The sequence below is a fragment of the Meleagris gallopavo genome, chromosome 29, assembly GCF_905368555.1.
Source record: "Meleagris gallopavo chromosome 29, MGAL_WU_HG_1.1, whole genome shotgun sequence".
In the NCBI taxonomy this organism is placed as follows: Eukaryota; Metazoa; Chordata; class Aves; order Galliformes; family Phasianidae; genus Meleagris; species Meleagris gallopavo.
In genome coordinates, this window is record NC_139432.1 from 3,582,412 (window position 1) to 3,609,833 (window position 27,422).

The 27,422-nt window shown below is 47.9% G+C and overlaps 2 protein-coding genes and 2 long non-coding RNA genes across 17 annotated transcripts in view; 2 read left to right on the forward strand and 2 right to left on the reverse strand.

Moving 5' to 3' along the window:
- The window catches only part of HOXB3 (homeobox B3), a 43,188-nt gene extending 24,326 nt beyond the window's left edge, over window positions 1-18,862 (forward strand). For 2 of the 13 annotated variants that reach the window (XM_085211134.1, XM_085211131.1), the window contains 4 exons: window positions 6,183-6,239; window positions 9,083-9,145; window positions 12,625-15,456; window positions 16,508-18,862. In XM_085211134.1, coding sequence (XP_085067260.1) covers window positions 15,021-15,456; window positions 16,508-17,274 — 1,203 coding nt within the window. In that variant the 5' untranslated portion in view covers window positions 6,183-6,239; window positions 9,083-9,145; window positions 12,625-15,020 and the 3' untranslated portion in view covers window positions 17,275-18,862. Of the gene's footprint in view, window positions 1-2,629; window positions 3,709-6,182; window positions 6,240-9,013; window positions 9,146-11,571; window positions 11,716-11,841; window positions 15,457-16,507 lie in introns of those variants that run through there. The other 11 variants (XM_085211137.1, XM_085211138.1, XM_085211139.1 and 8 more) reach the window with 11 other exon arrangements.
- Window positions 6,151-11,700, reverse strand: LOC109371124 (uncharacterized). Of its 2 annotated transcripts, XR_014880049.1 has the most exons (5): window positions 11,560-11,700; window positions 10,194-10,512; window positions 7,979-10,126; window positions 7,234-7,471; window positions 6,151-6,521 (listed from the first exon to the last, which is right to left on the reverse strand). It is a non-coding gene; the product is annotated as an uncharacterized LOC109371124 (long non-coding RNA). The 2 variants fall into 2 exon arrangements; XR_014880050.1 differs by lacking the exon at window positions 7,234-7,471.
- Window positions 18,863-21,811: 2,949 nt separating the features above from the next.
- Window positions 21,812-24,898, reverse strand: LOC146542589 (uncharacterized). Its single transcript, XR_014880061.1, has 2 exons — window positions 23,798-24,898; window positions 21,812-23,677 (listed from the first exon to the last, which is right to left on the reverse strand). It is a non-coding gene; the product is annotated as an uncharacterized LOC146542589 (long non-coding RNA).
- HOXB2 (homeobox B2) lies at window positions 23,296-26,028 on the forward strand. Its single transcript, XM_085211143.1, has 2 exons — window positions 23,296-23,683; window positions 24,894-26,028. The coding sequence occupies exons 1-2, from the start codon at window positions 23,296-23,298 to the stop codon at window positions 25,475-25,477; spliced, it is 972 nt and encodes a 323-aa protein (XP_085067269.1). The 3' UTR covers window positions 25,478-26,028.
- Window positions 26,029-27,422: the final 1,394 nt, after the last annotated feature.

Below are 27,422 nucleotides of genomic sequence, written 5' to 3' on the forward strand. Positions count from 1 at the left end.
CCGTGTTAGTTTAAATTGTCGGCTTCAGATGGATGCAGCCACCTCGCATCTCTCAGCCCCCGCTTTTTCTCTCCTCTCCCTTTTTATTTTCGTCGGTGGTATTTTGAATCGTTTTGTTAGGTTTTTTTTATTTTATTTTTTTTAATTCTCTGTAGACTCGGGATGTTGAGCGTGAGAAATGGGCACTTGGCGGGGGGCGGCTGCGAGCTCGGAGCAGGGGAGCCCCCCGCAGCCCCCGCCCCGTTTAAATCAATACCGGGGCTTTATTCAGCCCGGTCCAGACGCCATTGTGCGAATGTCGCCCTTTAATGACCAGATGTCAGGAGGAGATGGGGTGGCCGAAGGCTCCCGGATCGCTTCGGCCGAACCTTCGTGCTGGGGACATTAGCCCGACCCCAGGACGCTGTCATTCCTACCCGGGAGGAGAGTCCCAGACCCTAAATAGGACCCCAGATTCTGGAAAAGAGACTCACACCCTTATTAATAGGCGCAGAGCCGGGATAGGATGCCCTAGATCCAGGAGGATGGACCATGCCAGGGATGGGACCTCAGCCTCAAACCTCGGAGGGCACCCAAGACCCAGGGTAGGACCCAAAACACAGAAGGAACCCTCCAAAGGATGGCATCCGAGTGGGTGGGAGGGAAAGGCAGAGCTCCCCCAGCACTGCTACGGGGGCTGCAGGAAGGAACTGGGGTGGGGGAGAGCCGGGGGGGCTGCTGCCATATACAGAGGTCCAGGCTTGGACCACACCGCTGCACCCAGATCCCACCTCTCTCCTTATTTCTTCTCCCCACTTCTCCCTACACAAATCTTGCTTGAAAATAATCATCATAATCATAATCAAAACGATCCTTTCTGAGCTGGGAAGGGGCCGGGCAGCAGCAGAAGCAGCCGCCCAGCACCTCCTGTCCCAGCTCAGCCACCAGCACATCCCCAACCCACCGAAGTCATCAGCAGATCTTTCCTCACCGCGTTAAATCTTCCCTTATCAACTCGGTTGAAGCCAAGTTTGATAGAAACTTGCTATCGCGGGTTACGGTTACAAAGGATAGAGATAACGTCCGAGAGACGGGAGCAGATAATAAGCTATTTCAAGTTGCTGTTGCACTAATTTCTGTGCAATAAGCGTTCCTCCTTGCCTGTCATCTCTCCAGAAGTTCCAGCTCCACAAGAGCTGCGAATCCGCGTTGCTCACATCTTTCCCCTAAAGAAACCTCCCTCCCTCTCGGCCACACATCCCCTATATTTTCCCACAGAGGAAACGATTAACGTTGTAAATATGAGTCAACATCACCTTGATTCATAATTTATTGCGGGATGGTGGGAGAGGGTTATTTCTGCTCAAAGCACCTCGGAGGGGGAGAGAGGAGAAAAGCGATGGAGGGGGAACGGGCAGAGCGGGGCGGGCAGAGCCCGGGGAGGGGAGCAGAGCGCGGGGAAACGGCTGCTTTTCTGCTCGGATGTTCAAGAATCCGAGGTCAAAATAAAAGCGGAATCAGCCACAATACAGTTGCGATGCAGGCCCGAAAACAGCGGAAAGGGTTTTTGGAGGCGAAGCAAATTATGCTTCTTCATTTTAATGTATAAAAAAGGAGGAGAGTGAGCTGCACGGGAGGGGAAGAGTCTGGTGGCTTTTCATTTTAAATAGGGGAGAGTCTGGAAACAGGGATGGTTTCCTTTGAAGTTGTTGGGATTTTTCCCCCTTCTCCCTCTATCTCTCACTCTTTTTTTTTTTTTTTTTTTTTTTTTTTTTTTTTTGATCGGGAGGAGGGATAGGAGAAAAGGGGGAGACGAAAGAAATTAAAGAAATTAAAGGCAATAATCACATTTCAACACTTCCCTGTGCGTAACCGGCTCGCTTGAAAAGGAAGGCAATAAATCAGAGGTGATGGTGAAGATCTGACTCCTCACTTTTTTTAACATAGATATGAGGGGAGGGGTTAAAAAGAAATCCCCTCTCGTTGCTATTTTGTCTCCTTTTGATGTCCGACTCAATGCGAAATATATCAGTGCTTTATTGGCAGCGGTATCTGGAGGTCAAGAGAGAAGCCTGAAAAACTTCGGGTCAAATTCTCTCCAAGCATGTCCTGGGGAAATCAATAGGGACCGGCAAACCACAGCCTGTAGGGCTTGGGAATGGGGGGGGTGCGAAGTGTCCAGCGATTCCCCCGCTCCCCCCAGCCCATTATAACTGCTGCAATGGGAGCCTCTGAGCTCAGAGCCCTTCACCTGCCTTCGCTGTGGGGCTGCAGCCTCCCCTCTCTGCTCAACTAAGGCTGGTTTTGCTTTATTATTATTATTATTATTATTATTATTATTATTATTATTATTATTATTATTATCTGTGAGGGTTTGCCCCCCCCATTCCCCTCCCTGTTTTGGATCCGAGGCTGTGCAATGGCACGCTTCAGCTTTTCACCAGCATCCACATTTCCACCATTTCCTCTCCCCAGGCTGAGGTCAGCTCCAGCAAATCGGACCTAAAAATAACTCCAGGATCTGCTTTGTTACTACTGTTACCTCTCCCCTTCCGTGGTTCAAACCCGAGAGTCGACAATATTCCTTGTATGATATTATTTGAACGAGGGGGAGAGTTAAAGGCGGAGTGTTTTCCCTGGTGTTACTGGGAGGGGTAGGGGGGAAGATAAAGGGGAAGAAAGAGGGAAAGAGGGAGGAAAAAAAAAAAAGAGGGAAAAAAAGAGAGAAAGAAAGAGAGAAAGAAAGAGGAGAAAGAGGCAAAGAGAGAGAAAGAATGAGAGGAAAAAAAGAGGGGATGAAAGAGAAAAAAAAGGAAAGAGGGAGAAAGAGGTGAAAAGAGGGAAAGAAAGAAAATGAAAGAGAAAGATGGGAGAAGAAAGAAAGAAAGATGGAAAGAGGCAGAGAGAAAGAGAGGAAAAGGAGAGAAGAGAAGGAAAGAGGGTAAGTGGAAGAAAAAGAGAGAAAGAGAGAAACAGAGACAAAGAGAAACTCGTTGGGCTTTGCACAACTTTTATTCCTCGCCCCTTTCTTTCTCCCTCTTTCCTTCTTTCCCACTTTCCTTCGTTTCTTCCCTTTCCCCGGACGAGACATATGGAATCAATTTTGCATCCTGACATTGAAGGCCGGCCAATTCCTACTGGCTCTAAAAACCAGAATCCATTTGGTTCCCTTCTCTCCAGCACCCCTTGTCACTCAGTATTACAACAGTCTTGCAACATTTTAAGTCTTTATAAAGAGAAACAGCTTTCCAGATAGAAACGCAGGATTGAGGAGTGGGGGAGGTTTGAGGGCTTTTTTTTTTCTTTTCTTCCTTTTTTTTTTTTTTTTTTCCTCTTTTTGCTTTTAAGGGGGAATGTGCGCCCAACCTCCCCCTCCTGACACCCCCACTTCATCCCCCGCCGTTCGGTATCTCTGTGCAGAAGGGGCCGCATCTTTGCGATACTTTCAGCTGGTTTGGAAGCGTTTTTCTGCACTTCAATTCAGTTCCGATTGAATAATACAGATAGATAGATAGATAGATAGATTTATCAAAGCATCTTTGGGGAAAAACCAAACCAAACCCAAACCAAAGCGACAAACCGCGGCCGAACACGCTGACAACGAGATTCATCGCTACAAAATAGTTCCTTTTCCTCTCGTTAATTTGGCCGCTTCAGCTGTGAAGTCGCACCAGCCCGGTTCGGCTTCTCTCCTTCTTCTCCAAGTCTTGAAATCGGACGGTAACACAGGTAAGAAGTTATAGAGAAATAAATAAAAGAACGACGCGGCTCTGCCTTTCCCGGCTCCGACGTTTGGAGCTGTAATTAATTGCCCGAAGGCTTTGACAGGCCGTTCCCCCAATTCTCATCTCTCCCGGTAACAAATTAAGACCGATGTCTCAGAGCAGGACGGGGGGAAGCAGAAGATGAACCAAAATGATCTCTCACGGTCCATAACCGGGACCGGTTACAAACTGCTCCTTTCCAAGAGTGTGTTTACCCGCAAAGTTTGTCCGGGCCACATTTGTTTAAAGTTTAGCACCTCTCTCTCGTTTGAAAAAGAAACTACAAAAGCCCATTGGAAAAGCTGAGTGTTAAGCTGAAGAATGTATGTGATGGTGATTTATGGCCCTACAGACTTTCTTGTTTACTTGAAGCAGATCCTAATTACAACGGCTTCTTAAAAAAAAAAAAAAAAAAAAAAAAAAAAAAAAAAAAAAGAAAGAAAGAAAGAAAAGAAATCCCAAGCTCTATGTATGTCCATCGCGAGGGGTTCCCTCCCCAGGTCCGGCTGTAGCGGCCAGATGTGACTTACAAACATCTGGCTCCTTGAGCTCCTTGTCTCTGTGGTGGCCAGTGAGTTTGACCGAAATGGGTAAGGCAGAAACTCTTAAACATTTGGCATGAAATGAGAGTAGTTTAGAGAGTCCGAGCATGAGAATGCCAGGCTTTTAGAAACGGTTGAGGTTTGGTTTGGTTTGGTTTGGTTTGGTTTGATTTGGTTTGGTTTGGTTTGGTTTGGTTTGGTTGTGTTGTGTTGGTTGAGTTGGGTTGGATTGAGTAGGATTGGATTGGGTTGGTTGGGTTGGTTGGGTTGATTTGGGAGAGAGATGCACTCGAAAATGGTTCATCTCACACAAATGCCATTTCTGCCAAAAGGAAACGGGAGGGAGGGTGAATTTTCATATGGAAATATTGGGTGCAACGTTTTCAATGGATTTTTGGTCTTCATTTCGTGCTCAGAAATCCTCCCCCCTCCTCACACATCCCATGAACTCCCGGTGTAGATTTATAGAGCGAGGCAGGAAACTCGTTTGCATGGAGGGCAAGGAAAAAATCCGAAAAATTGAATTAAATCTGGAAAGTTTTTCTAAATATGTATCTATTTGTGCTCTCTGCTCTCCTCTGCTTCCTTTCCCTTTAGAACAAGAGAATAACTCTGCCCTCTGGACAAGTTCCCAGTTCTAAAAATGTCCACATGCATTGTGAAACTGGAAAACTTTGGACTCAGTGTCTGATATTTCCCGAGGCAAACTGTTAAACTGGCGGAGAGAAAATCTCGGATGTGCGGTGTCTGTTGGTTGGGGGGTGGGGGTCCTTTTTTGTGTGTGATTTTTTTTTTTTCCCCTTTTTCTTTCCCCTTGAAGATTGCTTTGCATTAAATCTCCCCAGCTTTAGAATTATCTGCTCTCGCCTGAAGCTAAAGTTGAATTTTTTTTTTTTTTTTTTTGTCGAGCACTTGATCTGTTAGCGAATGAAATCTGAGAAGGAACCGCAGGCCCTAAGTGGCCGTAATTTAATTGATTTTATCATAAATCATCAACTTCATGAAGAAGCAAAGTTTTCATTGAAGTAAATTGATATTAATGGTCACTTTCTGAAATACAGCTGTATAGATCTCTATGTTGTCCATGCTCGCAATTCTCTTTTGGGACAGTTTAGAAAGGGGGGGGGTTGGGGATATTTTTCCAGCCTTCCAGTTTTCTTTCCTCCCACTCTTCTTAAAAAACGAATGATTGCAGCATAGGGATCTCTGACCTGGTGTGGATGGGGGGACTGGAAGCTCGGGTCCTCTTTGTGGTATTTTACATCAACGGGGATACCTCGGAGCATTGAGATGAGCTCTTTGGGGTGGATGTGACTCGAGCAGCCGGATTTCTATGGGTTCTTCCCCGAGTCACGCTGCCACCTCTGTCCAGGGGCCTTGTGAGCATAGGGATGAGTTATTTCTGCCTAAAACACGCGTGTTACAGCGAGGCGCATCCGTTCTAGAAGTAGAAATAGGATTTAAAGCCTCCACTTCCATCTACGTGTCCTCTGCTGCGTTAAACATTGCCCGTTCCCAAAGCTTTCCCACCTAATTAAAAATTAACCGAGGACTCGGGATAGATCGGAACCCTTTGATATGGTGATGAGGATGTCAGATCAAATGCCCTTACAGTAAGAGGGGATTTTAGCACGGGGCAGTGGCTCTGCTGTGTGTCTGTCGGTGGCTGTGGGATGGTTGCAGAGATGTGCAGTGAAGGGAGAATGCAGGACTGGCTTCTACCCTCGTGGTTCTCTTTAGAAGAGCGATATTTAGTGGGAACATCCCAAACCAGAGAAATACAATTCCTTACCACCGCTTCTTTACCCTTTTTCCTGATACTCCCTCGTCAGAAATTGATAAGTCTTTATGAAGTAGCGCACGGAAAAAGGTAAACTGAGTTTATTTCTTCTCCCAGGTCCTTTCTCCCCCATGCTCAGACCGTCCAACAGCGCCCGTCGGGTCCCGGATTCAGGCGAGTATCATTGCAAAAATAACCTAAATCCTGCTTTCTTTTTTTTTTTTTTTTTTCACATTGCGGTAGGATGGGTGAGGGATGGGACGGCGGGGGGAGAAAACTTGGAGACTTCCTCTCTCTCTATCTCTCTCTTTCGGAGGTAGAGAAGGTTGAGAAGCCCCACCTCGTTTTTCCTGCCCCTAATTCGGCTTTTCCCCTCATCTCCGTCGTCTCTGCCGTTCAGAGGAGCGGTGGTTGTTGAGGTCGCTTTCCTCGTTAGTGTTGGTTCGTCTCCTCCGCCTTCAGGACAAAAGATGGGAAAGGGTGTTTTTTTTGGGGGGGTGGGGGGAGGGTGGGGGATTGGGAGGGAGGAGGAAGATAATAATTAAAAGAAAAGGATTAATAAGCAGCTAAAAGCCCTCAGACGCCAGGCCAGCCCCAACTGCGATAGGAGGGAGTGAGGGGTATCTCCGGCCCGGCAAGTTTGGGAAATTTGCTGATGGAGGAATTAATGAAAGTGGGGAGGGAGCGGATCGTTTCCCAATTCTGTATAAAACGGGCAAAAGGTTGACGTGTCCCAATCACGTGAGCGCATAATTCAAGCCATTATTTTGGCATTTGGAGGGTGGGTGGAGGAGCGGGGATGGCGATTCTTCCCGTCTCTGCTGAGCTGTTCCCAAAGTATCGATTTGCAGAGCGCTGATAGCGCAAATTGCCTCCTTTGGTTCACAGCATCATCCCCACCCACACACCTTCAGACCCCAAAATGCCCCGAAATCCCAACCCCGTGGGCACAGGGATGGGAACTTCGGAGCTGTGTGTCCTCTCCACTGTCTGTTCGTTTTGGGGTTGGTTTTTGTAGGACTTTTTTAGGCTTTTTTTTTTTTTTTTTTGGAAACAATTCAGTAACACTTCCGCCGAGTGATCATTAACCTGGTGAGTTATCGCTCCTCCAAGCAAAGGTCATGGGGAGAAAAAGGTCTAATCTGTCAAGGAAAAAAACACTGCTCACTCCGTTTCATTTTGATTTCTTATCCTCATTGGCTTCTGTTTGGGGTACCGGGAGGTCCTGGTCCCTCCATAACTCTCCCCTTCCTCGGGCTGTCTGTTTGCGGGATAGGAGCGAAGAAAGCCAAACTCCTTCCTTTTAGTTACTGATAGTAATAAGGATGAATCACACATAAAAAGGCCCCTGGAGGAAGCGGTGGGTGCTGCGGGGCTCGCAGGGCAGGGCTGAGTCTGCACCGCCTCTGAGAGAGAAATTAATGCAAAGCAAATCGAGCAAAGCCGCCCAGATCAAAACAAAGAACGAGGGTTGGGGTGGGGGGGGGGGGAGAGGAACACACAGTCTCCATCCATCCCTCCACTGCCTTTATTGCAAGGGAATAAATTAAAACAAAGAGAAACAACACCCCCACCCCTTTCCCCCGAGATGTTATTTATGCCAGATCCCCTCTGTTTGTTTGTTTGCTTGTTTGTTTGCTTCTCTTTTCCCTCCTCCCTCCAGCAAAGCGCTCCTCTCAGATGCGATGAACCCCCCTTTACCCCTCCTCCTTTCTCTCTGCCCTTCTTCTTTCCCCCCCCCCCCCCCCCCCTCCCCGGCTTCCAAAGTGGGAGGAACGCTCCGGGACTCACATTTCGTTTGTCGACTTCACCACGCAAAAAAAAGCCAAAAAAAAGTTTTTCTTTTTCTCTTTTCCCACCTCTCCTCCCCCCCCCCCCCCCCCATTCCCTCCCGACCCCTTTTACAAACGTACACTCCACAGAGAGAACTGGAAAGCCCCGGTTAAAGCGGGCAAGGCTGAGACGGAAGCGGAATATTGGCAAAGCTGTGTATGAAAGTGTGCGAGAACATAATAATAACCCTAATAAAAAACACAGCTCTCGGCCGCCGACGGGAGAAGGTCACGGAGCATCCGCGGCTGATTTATGGACTCGGGGATGTTGTCACACGCCGAGTAAGGGCGTGAGGGGAACGTTTTTATTTGAGATTAATAACTTCAACATCCAGAACGGAAACGGGATTATGAAAGCGACCGAATGTTTCCCCAAACGAAAATATTTTTAAATGAGATTGCTTTTTTTTTTCCTTATTTTTTTTTTTCCTTCCTTTTTTTCTTTTTTTCCCCCTTCTCTTCTCTGTCCCTTTTCTAAGTCCTTCCTATGAAAGTCGCTCTGATAAATCTCGGCGCGGTTCTAAACGCGTTCCGGTTCGACCCGTCCGTTCTGTTGCCAAACCTCAAACTGAGAACCTCCACGTAATCCCCCCGCATTCCTCATCCCGACTCCTTCAGGGAAACGGCCTCGTGCGTTCCCTGATGTTTTACTTTTGTTGAACCCAAAGCCAAAGAACCGCGTGCACTTCACCCCTTCAACGCGTTGAACTCGGAAATTACCGGCGGCGTTTAACCAAAAACCCTTCGGTTCTTATTTATTTATGACGTGTTTTTTGTATTTTCCTGACGTTCGGGTCCCCCATCTCAGTCTCAGACCCGTGGTGGGGATGGGGGGGGGGGGGGAGGGGAAAGGGAACGGGGGGGTGAGCGATCTCAAATTGGCAGAAAGAAGCGCAGCGCCCACCGTCTGCGGTGCCACTTTGGTTACGGGCGTGTGGAAAGTGGTGAACCCCCTGGCAAAGCTGTACTCTCTTGGATGAGAGATATCCTCAGAGGAGATGCTGGGGAGGAGGGGGGAGAAGGGGGGGGGTTTGTTATTAGAGCCCGTCTGCTCCCCATTTCCACCCAAACATTTCTCTATGTGATGAATTCCCTTCGCTTTCCCTCGTCCACGCTTCTCTGACCCGAGTTTCATACTTTCTCTCTCTCTCTCTCTCTCTCTCTCTTTTTTTTCCCCCTCTTCAGTTTTTCTCCTTTCTCAAACTCCACCGCAGCCCCGTGTTTGCTGGACCACACATCCGGGAACCGGTGAGTTTTGCTCTCCATCTCCTACCTGCTCCCCTTCCCTGCGCCCACCTCCCTCCTTCCCATTCACTCGGATCCATTCCTCCTCCAAAAAATCACCCAACGTGACTTTATACCTTTCTTTATTTCCTATTTCCCCACCAAACACGGCTGCCCCGGATTACAGCAGAATATTTTCTTTCTCCATTTCGCTACCGCCTTGTCTTGAAACTTTTGTGATTTATGGCCGTAACTTCCAGGGAGTGTTTTAAATGGAAGAGATTTCCTGAGCTGCCTTTGAAGGGAAACCCGGTCGGGTTGCAACATTTGCTGCTGATTTGGTGCGAGGGAGCTGCATTTTAAAGGAAAAAAAAAAAAAAAAAAAATTTCAGCTGCATCCCAAGCTGAGATGGTAATATACAGGGAGCCCAAAAGCTGCTTGCAGCAGCCCAGCTTGTATACTTGCAACGACCTGCTGAACGCTTTGGTTTTTCGGCTGCTGGTTTGAGGTTAATGCAAAATGTTGCATTTCGGAAGAGTTACTTGCAGAGCCCGAGGTATTTTTGCTTGTTAAAAGTCAGTGGAGGTCCATATTCAGAAACCTACCCAATACTTCAGCTACAGAGAAGTCCTTGAAGAAAAGTCCGCTGTAGTTTCTCCTCTTTCCTTGCCTGGAATCTCAACGCCGGGGCTCCAAACTAATAACAGACTTGCAGTAGAAATGATGTTTTCTAGCAGATCATAGCCAGATTGGGGGGGTAGGGGGGGGTCTCAATAGTCACATCCCCGGACGAAAGCCCTCATTCTGGGGTCTGAAGGCAGAACAATAGCTGGAAACACCGTAGTCCGCGGGATAAGACTTTGTCCATCACTTAGAAAGCTTGTCTGTCCAACCCAGCATAAATCCTCTCAAAAGTCAGAGATGTTCACTTGGACACCTTGGGTTTTTTTTTTTTGTTTTTTTTTTTTCTTCTGTCCATACTTATTCACCTAAAGGTGCCCCCCCTAAAAAAAGAAGAAGAAAAAAGGCGATGGACCCCCCCCCGCCCCCCCTCCCCCCGCTGAGGCATACCTTCCTGCGGAGTCCTCAGAGCCTTTGTGGTCACTGCTTGTCTGGCTCTGCTAAACGCAAATCCCCCCCGTCAGCACTTTTAACCCAAAGGAGCGAGCGTCAGAATTAAAGGAGAGGAGATAATTGCGATGCGAAACAAAAGTAGCACTTTAAAAAAAAAAAAGTGCAGACACCTCAATTCTTTGCCCTGCCTTCCTCCCACTCTTCGGCCCCTCCTCGTCACGGACTTTCCCCAGGACGCATCTTGGCGAGTTTCTCCTTTCGGCAGCGTGTGGGAGCGGGGAGAGGCATAAATCTCCCGTGGCGACAGCGGCAGAGCCTCGCATAGCAATAACGGCGATATTAATACGGCCGCTAATAGCCCTCGTCCCGTCCCCACCTCGAATCCTCCCCGGCCCCGAATCCCCCCAACCCCCCCCCCCTCTATGGTCACCCGGCTCCAAACTCTCAGCCAAAGTTCCGAGGGTTCCATCCGCCCCCTCCCCAAAACACCCCGGCTGCACCCCCTCACCCCCCCAAAAGACCCCCCCCCGTGCCCCACATTTCGTGGCCGCCTCGGTGGGGCCAGAGGGAGCCGAACGCAGCCGGGGTCGGAGGGGGGGGGGGGGGGGATGAAGGGAGGGGGTGCAGGCAGCGGCTATTGAAAGCGGCCGCTTGAGAGGAGAGGGGAGGGGGGGGGAAACCATGACTATTTTGAAACGGTTTATTAGCATAAATTGACACCTAATTGTTAAACACGTGAATCAAAGGCGAGCTTTACTATCTTTCTGTCTAGGCCTCTGTCCACCACGTCTGCAATTAGCATAATTTTTCACTAGTGACGCTGTTCGGGAGCCTCGCTGCCTTTGCCCAGCAATCCGAACCCGATCTGTGTTTTTAAATATCCCCTCCGCTTTCTTTCCCCCCTCGCCCCCCTCCCTCCCCGTCGCCTGGATTCTTTTCGTTATTATTTTAATCCTAGCCAAGCATTGCATAGTTAAAAGGGTGATAGAGGGGGGGTCGGGGGGGGGGGGTTGTGTTCAGCTTTTCTTTCTCTTTTTTTTTTTTTTCCTCCCTTCTCCTTTCCCTTCTTCCCCTTTGCTGTGGTAAAGCAGAGGCCATTGTTATCAGTGAGCAGAGCGTACCAGTCTATAGGGCAACCAGAACCTCGGGGTTTGTCCATTCAAAGCCCTCAGCTTTTCCGCACATCTTGGAAGCTGGAAAGCATCTTGATTTTTTCCTCCCCCCCCCCCCCCCCCTTCCCCAAACGGAGACAGAGAGACAATTTGAGCTGCCGTAACCGAAAGCTCCACTGGCTGAGCCCCCTCCCCCCTGTTTTTTTTTTTTTTTCCTTCCCCCCCCCCCTTTTTTTTTTTTTAATACATACATCCATCCATATGCCGGATTTTCTTCCCCCCCCTCTCTCTCGTATATTCCTTTAACGTTTTTAAAGGAAGGGGGTCATTCCTTGCTTATTGATTGCGTGGATGCTGGATGTGAAAATATATTATGTCTGCCCGTGCTTTGCTCGTCAGAGACTAAGGTAAGCCGGACTCAAATAGGCTATCACTTTGTGAATGGCGGAGTATATGTCCCAATGATTTATGACCATATGACTCCAATCTCGGTTCAAGAAGAGTTCACAAGCTTTAAGCTTCCTTCCACGCAGAGACTCTTTTGCAGCCCTCATCCAGGGCCCTTTTTTTTTTTTTTTTTTTTCCCCCCCGCTTTACAACTGGGGAGTTTTGGTTGGGGTGAAGCCGGGCGGTGGGAGAGGAGGAGGGGAGGAGGGGGAAATTTTAGGAATGTGTCTCTATTTTTGCAGGCAGATCCATTGCGAGGCGGTAGCTGAGATTTGAGGTCTTTTTTTTTTTTTTTTTTTTTTTTTTTTTTGGAGCAGCCGACTTATGGTGGAGGGCACGTTTAGGATCTTTATGATTAATAATAATTGCGATGAAAGCCGGGGGGCAGCTCCTGCTCGCCCGGCTGTGGGAAACGTACCTTGGGAGGGGGGGGTAGGGGGGCGGGGAGGGGAAAGACCCCTCTCTTCTTCACAAACAGGCAGGTTGTGAATTTAGGGTTTCCAACATGGAGGGAAGGGTTTTTTTTACAGCAGAATACATCCGCCTTCCGTTTCTTTTCTCCTCTTCCCTCCCCCCCCCGAGAGCCCCGTTTCTTCTCGCAGCCCTCCCTCACCTTTACCTTCCCCCGATTTTTATTATTCTTTCGGAGGATGAGGAGGGAAAGGGGGGAGTGATAAATATCTCAACACCTTCGCACTCCAAAGTTCTGGGCACGGAGTTTGTGCTTAAACGTTCCCTTCCCTCGAAGCGAAAGTTGGAGCTCTACGAATCACCCAACGCGGATTCAGCCCGCCTTTAATTGGAACAACAGAGAATCGAATATTTATCATTCCTCCCGAGATTTTTATTTATTTCATTTTTTTTTAAAGCCGACAATCCCTCGGAGTCAATAATTAAGGATCGCGGCCGTCCTCGGCGAAGATAAATGAGCGGCGTTTGAGAGATGAGGTACAAAGCGAACCTTCGGCGGATGCCACGAGCGAAAAGAGCCGTTGGGCGAATGGGGATCGTAAATTTCTTTTATGGACGTTTCCAAAACAAAACCCAAAGAAATCGCTGTTATTTTTAGCTGCCTTTTTTTTTTTTTTTTTTTTTTTTTTTTTTTTTTTTGGCCGAGCCTCCCCGCTCCGTTTTGCTTTTGGTTTGTTTTGTGTTGTTGTTGTTTGGTTTTTTTCTTCCTTCTTCTTCTTCCTTAAGAATCCTATGGCAGACAGGAAGGCCTTGGAGAAATTCCCACCTCTGCCCTTCCAGACGATTTCAGCAAACCTATTCATAAGAAAGGCGCTGCTGTTTGCTAATTAATTCCCGGCTTCTCAGCCAGGGTAGAGGAGTTTACTTTTTAATAAGACTTATTTATCATGCCGAGGGAACCGAATGAGAATAACTCCCAGCAAGGACATCACTCTCGCCGCAGACAATAATACATCTCGGCGGAAGATGCAATACAGATCTGGGAATGCATAAAGGATTTAATCAGTGCAAAAAAAGCCAAACAGTCCCTTCGTGGGCACTTTGTCTGCGGCCGTGTTAAAAGTAGATGGGGCTTTCGTCTGTCGTGAGAGAGGAGCTCAGCAGCCGGGGAAGGGAAGGGAGGAAAAAGCTCTTATTTATTACCGAGCTGCGGCTGCTGTCAAACCCCAACGCTCGGATCCATCGCATGAGACTTTTTATCTCCACCGAGTTTATTTTGTTTTATTTTAGAGGAACGGAGAGCCCAGACGCAATTAAATATACGGTAGATACAATTAAATATACAATGGATATTTCTTTCTTTTCTTTTCTTTTTTTTTAAGTACAGTGGCTCCTTGCCAACTCCGAGCTGCAGAGAGGAGCCTCTGCCTTTTCTAAAGATGTTTGCTGCCTGATTCATCCTTATCCATCAGATTATTTTCTGCTCAAGATGGTTTTCATATTTCGTAATGGTATTTGTCCTCTGTCGTCTTGGTGGAGAAAGTTTATGCTTTGGCAGAAGAGAAAGAAGGGGAGAAAAGCATCGGAGAGAGGGAGAAATTCATAAACAGGAGGGAAAAAAGGTGGGGGAGGAGGAAGGACATGAAGAGAGAAAGAGAAGAAAAAGGTTTCATTTTGTGATCCGAGGATTTATAGTGGGTTTTTAGACTTTCGGAGCTTGGACTGAGGGAGGGAGGAATGCTAAAATACCAAAGGGTTACAAAGTTAGGAGCAAATGGTCCGGAGATGTGTTTGTTTTCTGAGGGAAAAAAAAACCACACCAGCAATCAAAGTGGTTTTGGAATTACATCTCGGCAGTGGCAGTTCCAGATTCAATACTGATGAGGGTGAAGCAGTGCAGTGAAGGGCAGTGTTTTCTAAATACAACCTGTGCTGCCAGAGAGAGAGAGAGAGGGGCTGACAAACAGGCCAAAGGAAGCACATTCTTGAATTCGTGCCCTTGCTTCAATCTGCTTAAAATATTTGCTCTGAATTCCAAAGACATTGTGAGTCTCTGAGTAAACAGCAAATTGAGCCAAGTGTGTCAGGACAGGGCTACCTGGATAGGGCATATCAAGGCTTTGCTGTTTTCCAATTAAAAACAAACAGAGCAGAGAATGGCCCTACCCTAAACTTAGTGCACTTTTCTGACTCTGTAACATCCTGCTGGTTTTTATGCCTGATTTGAATAGGTCGGGGATAGGAAGGCCAGAGTCTCATTCCTCTCGTGCTCGTAGTTAGCAGTTATCCATTCTGTAGGCTTGTATTTATGTTAGTGTGTGTGTTAGCTGCATGTGGATCTGCATATATATCCATACACCCGTATCAGTAGATGTATGTGTGAATGCATGTGTGCAGATACTTACACACAGAGAGAAATATGGACCTAAATAGAAGTATTTAGATGTAGCCACGTGTACTTGTGTGTATGTAGTTCTCCAACCTTGCTGCTATGCTCTAAGGGAAAGAAAGGGGCAAACAAACAACAGCCAGGAAAAACGACCCCCCAAAATCAGCTCAGCACTCTTGCACTGCAACATTTGATGAGCCTTCTGAGGCTGCACACAGGACAAAATCTGCTCAAAGCATCTGTTCACCCTGTTCTGCAGGACCCTATTCATGTCATGTGCCTTTCAGGCCCCAAGATGGATTCATAGGCTGGGTACTATTATTGTGTGTTTTCTCCTAACCTTTCAGGTCAGCTTCCAATAGACAGCTGGAAACGGCCTGTCACGTGGCCTTGGGGTGCCAATGTTCTGCCATAGGGGTGTCAAGACCCTGGTAGCTGGAAAAATCATTTTGGGGAATCCCGGAGATGCAGAAGACAACGTACTACGAAAGCTCCACTCTCTTTGGGGGCTATTCCTATGGGAGCACCAACGGGTTTGGCTACGAGGGCCCCCAGCAGCCCTTCCAATCGGGTTCCCACGTGGAGAACGACTTCCAGAGGTCCGCCTGCTCCCTCCAGTCCCTCGGCAACACGACTCAGCATGCAAAAAGTAAAGACCTGAATGGGAGCTGTATGAGGCCGAGTTTGCCCCAGGAACACCATCCGCCTCCGACTGTTTCACCACCCCCAAACCCCACCACCAACAGCACCAGTAGCAACAGCAATAATCAGTCAGGGAGCAGCAAAAGTGCCCCGAGTAAAGCCAACCTCAGTGCAAACTCCAGTCTCACCAAGCAGATTTTCCCCTGGATGAAAGAATCGAGGCAAAACTCAAAACAGAAAAGCAGCTCCCCTAGCACAGGTACACCGTTCTTCTTTTGTGAGCATCTCTTTTCCTAAATCGTCGGGTAACAAAGAGCCACGGGGTCTCGTTTAGAGGAAGGATGGGGGGAAAGAATGCAGAGAGGTTGCAGATACTGGGCATGACCCACAGCTGCTAGCGATGTGCTGCACCCCATGGCCTTGGTCCATCCTGCATTGCTGGCTGAGAACACTTGGCTCATCCTACAACAACCAGAGCACGGCAGGGAAGAACAGCCAGGCAGCTGAATAGGGCCACTGCCTGACTGTGCAGATACACACAGCCCAAAACGTACAGCCACCAATTGCCCAGCGATGCTGAAGCTGAGTGCTTGTTCTCTTCCTTCCCCCTGCCTCAGACACAGCAGTGAACACGGTGCTCTGAGTGCATGTGTGCACATAGGGAGCACATGCATAAATATGTGGATATTTTTGCATGCACGCATGCATCTCTAATGCAATCAAGGGAAAAAAAAAAAGATCAGTGTGGAAATGGCACTGTTGTGAAAAAAGCATTTGTATAAACGCTGCAGCACACCCTTCACTGTATTAATGTCATATATCCATTATGCACGCGCTTATAGCACAAGAATATCAGTATAAATGGAATTTGGTATTTAACAGTGTGCGTGCAACTAATTCTGTTACGCAAAAACGAGGCACAAACAAGACGTGCATGTGTGTGTCTTCATACTTCTGCAAACAAAGTACCTCCCAACACTGCCCCACGTTAATATTAATTGGCTTCACAGTCGCTGCCCCCCTGCCAAAGATTATTTTCTCAAAATTATCTGTTGAAAATAATCGACTCCTAAATAAATGGCCCTGGAATCCTTTTCTACATGACATGATCAAATTTTCATAAACCAGGGGCAGCTTTGGAGAACAGAACTCTTAATAAATGACATGATTATGGAGTACAGGCTAATGCAAAGGGGTGAGGAACGGGGGGAGGGGGGTCGAGCTCTCGTGCCTGTTCCAGGATTTATTAAGAAACGATGCATTCAATTTCTGCATGTAAGTAATTATCTTTTATTTCATTTCACGGCCAGCAGAAACCTGCAGCGGCGAGAAAAGCCCTCCAGGCTCCTCGGCCTCCAAGAGAGCCCGCACAGCTTACACCAGTGCTCAGCTGGTGGAGCTGGAGAAGGAATTCCACTTCAATCGCTACCTTTGCCGGCCCCGACGCGTGGAGATGGCCAACCTGCTGAACCTCAGTGAGAGGCAGATCAAAATCTGGTTCCAGAACAGGAGGATGAAGTATAAGAAAGATCAGAAGTCAAAAGGGATGGGCTCTTCCTCCGGAGGACCTTCCCCCACCGGCAGCCCTCCCCAACCCATGCAATCCTCCGCTGGGTTTATGAACGCCTTGCACACCATGAGCAGTAACTATGATGCCCCTTCCCCACCTTCCTTCAATAAGCCCCACCAAAATGCCTACGCCATGTCAACTAACTACCAAAACCCCATCAAAGGCTGCCCCTCCCAACAGAAGTACACCAACACGGCCCCCGAGTACGACCCCCACGTGTTACAAGGGAATGGGGTGACCTACGGGACTCCCAGCATGCAGGGAAGTCCCGTCTACGTTGGAGGTAACTACGTGGACTCTCTGCCCACCTCTGGCCCATCCCTTTACGGCCTCAATCACCTCCCCCATCACCAGGCGGCCAACATGGACTACAACGGGCCCCCGCAGATGCCTCCAAGCCAACACCACGGACCATGCGAGCCCCATCCCACCTACACAGACCTTTCCTCGCACCACGCATCTTCTCAGGGCAGAATCCAGGAGGCCCCCAAGCTGACCCACCTGTGATTGGGAGCAGGGATGGGCTCGAGTGAACTGGATGGCAACCAACACATGAGTTGGAGGGGGCACGGGGCAGGACGGCCTTCAGAAACATTTGTGTTGAGCTGTTTTCTTCCTTTCTTCACTTGGCCAAGTTCAACCAAGCTGTTGAGTTTGCCAGCGTTATTTCTGGGTTCTGTTTGGCACAATTTCCAAGGGTTTCAGTATTTAATGGCTAAAGCATTTCTCTCTCTGGAAAGATATACTTCCTGTGTGTCAACACAAATGTTTCTGAAGTGGCTTTGGGGGAGTTTTATGGGAACCTAGCAGATTTTTAGCAGCAACGCCCTTGATTTCCAAACCCAGGGCAGATTATCACTGATAATTCTTGGTCGATGGAAAGCAGATGGCCAACCAAAACCTTTACAGTTGGTGCCTCTGCATCCACACCTGGCTACGCAGGTTAGCACAAGGGATGCACAAGAAAACTGCCCTCCACTTCAATCCTCAAGAGCTTTGTGCTTTCCTTCCCAACCTCCAGAGGCAGGGCATCCTTCTTCGCTGAGTTACTTCCCACCAATCCCCACACAAAAGGCAAATATACACACCTGCCAACGCGTGGGATCCACGCTCTTCCCCTCCCATCCACGCCTCCCCTCTCAAAAATAATAATTAAAAATAGAAAAGAAAAAGAGAGAGGTGTAAGAATTGCAAAAAGATTTAGGAAGAGTTTCTAAATTGCTTAAAACCCCACTGACAGGAATGGCAGCCCAAAGAGAGGAAGAAAATGTTGACAGGTCTGAATATTTTTCCACCTTTGCCACCGATGAAGTGAAGTTTCCATTTGATGATACCAGGGTTTTTGTTTTTTTGTTTTTTGTTTTTTGTTTTTCCTTAGGGTTTATTAATAGAAAAGCAATCTTAAAACTTAGAAGTCCTATGCTTCTTTCCTCCTCTTCTCTTGACCTTACGTGAAAACAGGGTATATTTGAACAAATGGAATGTCCTCCAATGGAAGCAGAAGTGAATGGATATCTAGGATTTGCTAATGCTTTATTGTCTGGACATCTTTGTTGCACTTAGAGTTTACATATAATGGGTATAAAAACAACTTTGAAGGGCGTTCATTGATCTCAGTCGAGACGTCCTTCAATAGGTGTGTGTTCTGGTGAACATTCATATATATTTATTGGTTATAGCCAGTTTAAAATATTTTCCTTTTTGTATTATTTATCCCCAATATTATGTATTTATATGAGGGAAAAAAAAAAAGAATCAAATTGTACTTTTTTAGTATTTACTTGTTATAAAGGACATTGTGTTTCCTTGTCATTGTACAACAAGCTTATTTTAGTTACTGTAATTTAGAAAGATGAGTAGTTTTATGTTACCTTCGTACTTATGAATAATGTAATTAGTTCTACTGGAGGCATGAGAGCAGAACCAGACTGTAATTGTATAGTCCTGAATTAGAAGAACTATAGCTAATCCCTCCCTCCCACCTTGCCCCTCCTCTTTGGAGATCTTTCTTTGTTCTTATAGTAGTTATTTTATTTCCTTGCTTAAGGGTTGTCTGTTGAACAATTCTTGAATAAACTTTCTGTTATCAATTTCATCTCGTCCTAGCAGTTGGATTTAAAAGCAGGAAGAGGAAAGGGATAAAGGAAAAGGAAAAAGGAAAAAGGAAAAGGAAAAAGAAAAAAAAAAGGAAACAGGGAAAAAGGGAAAAGAGGGAAGAAAAGATCTAAGGAAAGAGGGAAAGGGAAAAAAGGAAAAAGGAAAAGGTAAAAAAGAAGAGGAAGGGGAGCAGAAAAAGGGAAAAGGAAGAAGAAAAAGAAGAAGAAGAAGAAGAAGAAAAAGAAGAAGAAAAACAAGAAGAGAGAGAAAGAAAGAGAAAGAGAAAGAGAAAGAGAAAGAGAAAGAGAAAGAGAAAGAGAAAGAGAAAGAGAAAGAGAAAGAGAAAGAGAAAGAGAAAGAGAAAGAGAAAGAGAAAGAAAGAAAGAAAAGAAGAAAGAAAAAAGAAAAAAGAAAAATGGAAAGGAAGAGAAAAAAGAAAAAAGAAAAAGAAGGAAAATAAGAAAAAGAAAAAAAAAAGGAAAAATAAAGAAAAAAGAAAAAAAGGAAAAAAAGAAAGGGAAAAGGGAAAGGAAAATAAAAAGGAACAGGAAAGAAAAAAGAAAAAAAGAAAAAGGAAAAAGAAAAAAAAACAAAAAGGAAAGGAAAAGGAAAAAGAAACAAAAATAAAGAAAGAAAGGAAGGAAAGAGAGAAACGAAGCGCGCTGCAGACCAGGCCGGGGAGCGGAGCGGCCCACGCCGTTCGCAGAGGCCGAGATTTGGGGCCGCCTCGCTCCGCGCCCCCCCCGCACCCGCGGTCACAAAGCGGGGTCACGTGGCGCCGAGGCCGGGCCGCCATTGGGCCGTAAATGAAAACAAAGGAAAATGATTAATCACGCACAAAATATTACTAATAATAAAGGAAAACGGCCCGAGTTTCCACGCAGGGATTTTAAACGGGATTTGCCGCGTGTGCGCACGCGTGCATGCACACGTACGGGGATGGTCACGCGTGCACAAGCACCAGCACACGTATCTTCATGCAAGCACGCTGGAAATTGTCATTAAGAGAAAGAAAGCTGCTGTGAAGGGCTGCACTGCAGGAGCCAGCAATGGGGGGAGCGGCCCTTGGCAGCAGCAAGGATCACACGGTGCAAAATTCGGGTTTTTACGCTCCAAAGCCTTAAGAAAACTTATATGAAAGCAGCGAGGGAGAATATAAGTTTTATGGCTCTGGAAAGTGGGGTGGGGGGAGCTCATGTCAGACTGGAGATGCTCCGATGTTGGGGGATATATGAAGGGAGGGAAAGGCTGGGCAGGATTTGCCCGGTGTGGGTGGGTGTAAATGTGGGTGTAAATGTGTAAAAGTGTGCACTGTCCGTGGTTTTGCACACAGGTTTGCACACTCAGGAGCAGCCGTGGGTGTCTGAATAACCCCAGCTAACCCCCCCCCACCCCCCAAGTGAAATTGTGGAGAGGAGAGAGATTTCCATGAGAAATGATCTCTTGTTTCTTCTTCTCTCCGATCTCGCTTAATAAATGAAGTTCCAGGTTAATAATTATAACCTTCGCGCAATAATAAATAGCGGTATAAAAGAAAGACAGGGCTTGTTTTTCTCCCAAGACCTGTTCTCGGCTCTGCCCATCCATGCAGAGAGCAATTTACCATTCGAGGATACCATAATTTAGAAGCATAAAAGCGTTGCAAGCGCTGATCGGGATCAGGGCAAATAAAAGGCTCAGGCAGTGGCTTCTCCCCCCCACCCCCCTTTGCTGAATACCATTTTCTCGATCCCACAACCCAGTAGGGTTTTGTATCAGGGTTCCTCAGCATCGAGTTAAGGATCCTTAAGGAGAACTCAAGGCGATGCTCGGGGCAAAGAAGCTCTCTTGCTTTTTCCTGTCGCTTCTGCACGGACTCCTGCAAATCTCCGCACCTTCACGTTTGGGCCGCTCTATGAGGGGAGCAGATCCGGCTTTGCCCCGCAGTGATCGCATCTCCCAACCGCTCCCGAGCCGTGGGAATCGCTTCCCATCCGTCTATGGATGCCCTCCCCCCGAGAGCTCACATTATTTTCTTCGGGGCTCGTGGGAAAAGAGACGGCTCTTTCCTCAAGAGATGCCGTTCTCTTGTTTTGTTTTGTTTTATTTTGCAGCTTTGGTGTTAGCAAAAGCAGCGGAACCAGCTGAGGGTGGCTGGGAAAAGGTTTCCTTTTGCATCCCTAATTCTTTGGCTGCACCGCAGCTCCGCAGCGAACCACTCCTAATGACAAAACCCGAACTCCTCTACACGCATTTCCATCCAAATCAATAAGAAACGATCCCAAACCAAACTTTGAATTCGTACTTCTGCCCCGATCTGATGAGATTTTGTTTTGACGAGCGCATACAGGAACGCCAAACATTGAAGGAAACGCTCCTAAACCCCCAAAGCCTTCAATCCAACCTGGTTTTGTATTCGTATCATTCTTTAATTTGGTTTTAGCCCTTTGCCAAACTGCGCTTGGATCGCTGGTTCAGCTTCATTATTATGTAGTCCTCTGATTCCCCCCCCACCCACACGGATGCTTGAAGTGACAAAAGTTTCTAGGCTTCTCCCTGTGTGAATGCAGCCTGCCAGCCCTCGCCTGCTGCAAAAAAATGGGAGAAGTGGAGCTTGAACAAACACATACGAACCATCCCAACTTCCATTTTGCAGCAGATAACTTTTTTTTTTTAACACCCCCCCCTCCTCACCCACCCCGAGAAATGGTTACATTCTACACTTCCCGAATTCAGACCCCTGGGTTAAACTTTTTTTCTTGGGTCTTTATTTTGCATTGAGTGACTTCTTTGGTAAAGCCAAAATTCTTTGCTGAGTGCGCCGGGCTGAGCTGTCAAATTCATTCGAGGAAAAAAAAAAAGAAAAAAAAAAAGAAAAAAAAAAGAAAAAAAAAAGAAAAAGATTGATTGTTTCTCTCTTCTTTTCGGGTTGTGTGGATTTCGGCCACTTTAAAAGAAAGAAACGATCTTCCTGGGAAGTGACTTTTCGCTTTATTTATTTATTTGGTAAACTGCGGAAGTGGAACCGTTTATTGGCAAGGGGAAACGGGGAGGGAGGGGAGAAATATAAGATGGGAAGGAAAGAAATGTGATTTCAGAGATATCCATGACCTTAAAAACACGTTTGGCCTTTAAGGAAAGTGCCAAGGGTCCATTAAGTGTCGCTTTAGAAGCAGAAGGATTACGCTGCTTCTTTACAAGTCGTTTAAGGAGCTAAATCGGGCCGATGTGACTCTACTTGACTTGAAAGCTCACTTGATTTCCTAAGTGCCTCATAGCCGGGCTCAGACAGACCTTCCTGCTGATCCGAACTTCTCAAGCTCGGCGGTGTATTTATGACATTCAAATACCCCCAGGCATCTCGCCTGCGGTTCGGACCGCTTTCTTCCCGGCTGCATGCGGGCATTTCGGGCTGGCAGAGCCGTTTTTCCCACGCCTGCATCCCCCGGGGGGTCCGAACTTTGTGGAGGTGAGCAAATGGCAAAGGCAGAGCTTGGCAGAGCTGGCAGGGCCAGGAAGCACCACGCAGCGCCAGGCAGTGCTGCCAGCACCGAGCAGCACCCAGCAATGCAGGTAGAAATGAGCAGCACCCAGCAATGCATGCAGCACCATGCAGCACCTAGCAGTGCAAACAGAAACGAGCAGCACCCAGCAATGCATGCAGCACCCAGCAATGCATGCAGCACCCAGCAGTGCATGCAGCACCCAGCAGCACCTAGCAATGCAAACAGAACCAAGCAGCACCAGGCAATGCATGCAGCACCCAGCAGCACCCAGCAATGCAAACAGAACCGAGCAGCACCCAGCAGTGCAGGCAGCACCATATAGCACCATGGAGCACCCAGTAGTGCAGGCAGCACCGAGCAGCACCAGGCAGTGCAAGAAATGCTAAACAGAACCACTCAGCACCAAGAAGTGCGTGCAGAACTGAGCAGCACCCAGCAGCTCAGGCAGCATCAAACAGCACCAAAGAGCACCCAGCAGCCCCAGGCAGTGCCAAGCAGCACCCAGCAGCCCCAGCCAGCATTTTGCTGCCCGCTGCCCCCACCAAACCACCCTGCAGCCCTCTGCTTGCTGAGGAGCAATGGCAGGGATCCTTTCCTGGGGATCTTCTCTCTCGCCTTCTCCTTCTCCTTCTTCTTCTTCTTCTTCTTTTTTTTTTTTTTTTTAATCAATTAAAGAAAATAATGCTTTCTGTTTGCCACCAGGCCCCGCCTGCCATTGGCCAGGGGTGGCCACGTGACCAGGAATTGGCTGCAATTTCGCCCCAGTCTCGAGTTTAATAGAGCAAGGTCCCCATACGCCTGTATTATCAGCAATATAACAATTATAAAAAGCCCGAGAACCATCATCATCACTGCCATAAAAACTGAGGCCCTTAGATTTCTTCCTCTCTTCCCCTCCTCCTTCCTCCCCCCTCCCGCTTTTTAAACCCTGGGCCCTGGAAAAGCCATGAATTTTGAATTTGAGAGGGAGATCGGGTTTATAAATAGCCAGCCTTCGCTCGCAGAGTGCCTGACGTCTCTTCCCGCTGTCCTGGAGACATTTCAAACTTCATCAATCAAGGACTCGACATTAATTCCTCCTCCTTTTGAGCAAACCGTCCTCAGCCTGAATCCTTGTTCCAGCAGCCAGGCAAGACCGAGGAGCCAAAAAAGAGCATCCCATGGCCTGCTCCAGCCTCAGCCTCCGGCACAGCCCGGCCCCTTGGCAGCGGAATTCCCCTGGATGAAGGAGAAGAAATCGTCCAAGAAAACCACCCAGGCTCCATCCTCGTCTTCCTCTTCTTTCCCCCCATCATCTTCCTCGGTGCCGATCCCCGCCGCAGGATCTCCTGCAGGTTCGTATAATGAGGGGCTGAGGGGGTGTTGGCTGAAAGGATCCGAATTATAAAAGATCCCCGTCCCACCAGCAGCCCTACCCCCCCCCCCCCCCAGCAGACTTTGCCCCGCACCTCTCCCAAACTGTGTCACACAATAAAATACACCGCAGCAATGCATACAGCCGGGGAAGGGGGGTATGAGAGGGGGGGGAGAGAGGGGGGGAAATTTATACTGCCTCCTCCCCCCCTGCAAATAAAAGAGCAATTTGCTGCAACTTCTGCGAAAGCGAAGAGGGAGAGATTTCCGGGGAAGCCGGGCTTTTTATTAGCTACAGAGGGAGGATTTGGCAGCTGAGCCACGGCTCCATTTTCTTGACTTCCCCTGCCAGCCTCGAATTTTTTTACAACCTACAGGGGGAATTAAAAAAAAAAAAAAAAATTGAAAGAAAGAAGAGCGGAGAGGAAAAGAAAGACGGGTGGGTAACGCGGGGATTGCTGCGGGCAAGATGAGGAGGCAGAATGGAGAGCGAACAGAACTCCCCGAGCATCCAAGGCAGTGGGAAGAGCCAGATCCCTATTGCAAAAATAAACGAATGGATAGATAGGAACACCCAACCCCCCAACCCTCGGATAAATGTATGTCTTCCCTCCGAAGCTCTGTTTGGATAGGGAGCTCGGAAGACCCAGCCAGGGATCCTCCATCCCCGGGGACAAAATGTTCGAGGCTCAATTCGCTGCTTGGGTATTTTTGTAGCACCGCTCAGGTAAAAGAATGTTCAGGCAGAAGGGCGGATATCAGAGCTCATTGATCAGATAACGCAGGAATAATGAAATCAAAGCTCCGCAGAGTCAGTCCTTATCTACTGGCTTTAAAACAATAAGAATAGGAAAAAAAAATTGAGAAAAAAAAGGGAAGGAAAGGGTCGAAATTCCCCGTATCTGAAAAGAAGGCAGGGAAGGTATCTAAAGGGAGAGGCCAGGGAGCAAAATCCTTTCTCCTCCTTGGGACAAGGCTACAAGAAAGCGATTTCCAACCCTGATCCCCGTTGGAAGAGAGCAATTAAACATTTATTTTCTTTCGTAGTGGCTCCCCAACCCCACCTCCCCCCGATGGGTACCGTGGGGGCACGCTGAGCTCTGCCCGTGGTGAGGGGGGGGCGGCTCCATCCCTTCCATCCTCTCCCCTACCCCGCTCCCTCCCCGCAATGTGAGGTTTTGTGTGTTTAAGACACGCAGGGGTTGGCAGACAGCAGCGGCTCTAGGCGGCTCCGGACAGCTTACACCAACACTCAGCTCCTGGAGCTGGAGAAGGAATTCCACTTCAACAAATACCTCTGCAGGCCCCGTCGGGTAGAAATTGCAGCTTTGCTCGATCTGACCGAACGACAAGTTAAAGTATGGTTCCAGAACCGCAGGATGAAGCACAAGAGGCAAACACAATACAAAGATCCCCCAGACGGGGACATCGCCTACCCCGGTCTGGATGAGGGCAGCGAAGCCACGGATGAGGCCGAGGAAAACCCATTGGTGGGGCCGTGCCCGGGGCCGTACCGGGGTGCGCAACCCGAGCAGCCCCGCAGCCCTCGGGGCACCGATCGGCCCGGACCCCCACCCTCGGATCTCGGCTTTCCCGAGAGCCAGGGCTCGCCTTGGTTGCCGGAACTCAGCATCCTCTCGGCAGAATCTTGCTTGCAGCTCTCCCCCGTTCTTCAGGATTCTTTGGAGAGCCCCCTCCATTTCTCGGAGGAAGATCTGGACTTTTTTACCAGCGCACTTTGTACTATAGATCTGCAACACTTCAATTTCCAGTAGCGGCCCCCGTTTGTCTCTCTCTCTCTTTTTTTTTTTTTTTTTTTTTTTGTCCCTTTTTGCTCCACCCCGAGCCGCTTCAGCTCTTCAAACGAGAGGGGGTCACCCCAAAAACAAACCCAAATCATCCCCCATTCAATCACCAATCGGACATTTTAAAACTCTTCACTTTGAGGGACCCGAATCGCAGCCGCAGTATTTATTTTAGAAGGCTCGTATAAAAGAGCTTTTTAAATTTAAAATATAAATTAGGTGCTAAATGATAGGCTTTTTCCTTATTTATTTTAAAGGAGGCACCCAATAGTTTCCATGCGCATCAGAGATGACCGCCCTCGGGAGAAAACAATTGCGAAACCTTCAAGCGACTTTCTCAGGAATCAGAATGAGACTTTTAGATTTCTTAAGGAAATAATAATGAGAAGAACAGAGGAATTTTCGTTCCTCCTTTTTAAGTTTTAGATGTAGATTATTTATTCAAATCCTTTAATAGCAAATGGCAAATTATTTATTGTACATTATTTTCATAGAGGAAATAAATGCCTTTATAAAAGCGAGGGAAGCGCGTTGCTGAGTGTTTCGTTTGCAATGGTTTCTTGGCCTGAATCAATCTCCTTCCCTGATCTGCAGCAATTTGACGTCTGTTGGTGTGTATTGAAAGAGGAAAGACAAAAGGAATCGTCGCAGCCAACGATCCTTAAGGCTTCGCGAGTCGGACCTCGCGTTTTCTTTCAGCGCCGTTCATAATAATAATAATAATTATTATTATTGTGACGATTTGGGGAAAGGAATCGAAGAGGGGCGTTGGTTTCCAATGATTCCTGTTGTTTTTTTGTCAGTGCAGAGCGGTGCAGAGGCGGTGGGTGCGGGGCACAGAGGCAGCGAGTGCAACCCCCGCACATTCCGTTCCCGCATCCCACGGCTCTCCCAGCTCTGCAGCAGAAAATGCCGACGAGAGGCGATTATCGGCGTTATCAACGTCCTGGTCAGGCAAAAAGTTAAGAAGGAAACGCCGTAAAGGGTTTCGGATGGGTACCAAATGTGGGTGACAGCATTTTGATCAACACAGAAATGCTATAGAAGGGGAGAGATGAGCCAGAAAGAGGCCTTCCTTTTCCTTTCCTTTCTTTTTCTTTCCTTTCTTTTTCTTTCCTTTCTTTTTCTTTCCTTTCTTTTTCTTTCCTTTCTTCCCCCCCCCCCCCCCCTCCTCTTTTTGTTTCCTTTCTTTTTGTTTCCTTTCTTTCTGTTTTCTTTCCTTTTTCCTCTCCTTTCCTCCACCAAAAACCAAACCCCATTGATGTAGCCCGGCCTGGTAAATCTGTTGTCTCCATCCACAACGATTTGTGCTGCTCTCTCCCGGTTCGCGGCTCTCTTTCCGAAAGCTTTCTCGCAACGTGCAATTTTAAACACAAAACTCATATATCAAGGAGGGAGGGCGAGGCAGAGGGGGTGGGGGAGGCTTATGAATGAAAAGGGGTCAGCGCAGGAATCAATCGCGGTGACACCCAAAATAAATCATATTACGTCTTTGCTAAGTCACCGGTGTTTCCTCGCACACGGCAGAAATTCGGCGGCCGTGTCGGAGCGATGGGAGAACAGAGAGGAGAATCAAGGGGGGGGTAGGGGAGGGTGGAATGGAGGGGCGGCCCTGGGGCGGCCGGAGCGGAGCGGAGCAGCGGGGCTCGGCAGTTTGCTGTAGCGATGGGCTCTGCTGGGGGCCGTAGAGCGTTGGGTCGGATGCTGTCACCCCCCTCACCCCCCCCTTAAGGGTGTGGGAAACTCGTGTGCTCCCCTCCGTGTTTTAATTCGTATGAAGAGCATCACAGCCAGGCTTGTTTCCAGCTTCGAGGGGTGAAAAGGAATAAACAAAAAGAAAAAGAAAGAAAGAAAGAAAGAAAGAAAGAAAGAAAGAAAGAAAGAAAGAAAGAAAGAAAGAAAGAAAGAAAAAAGA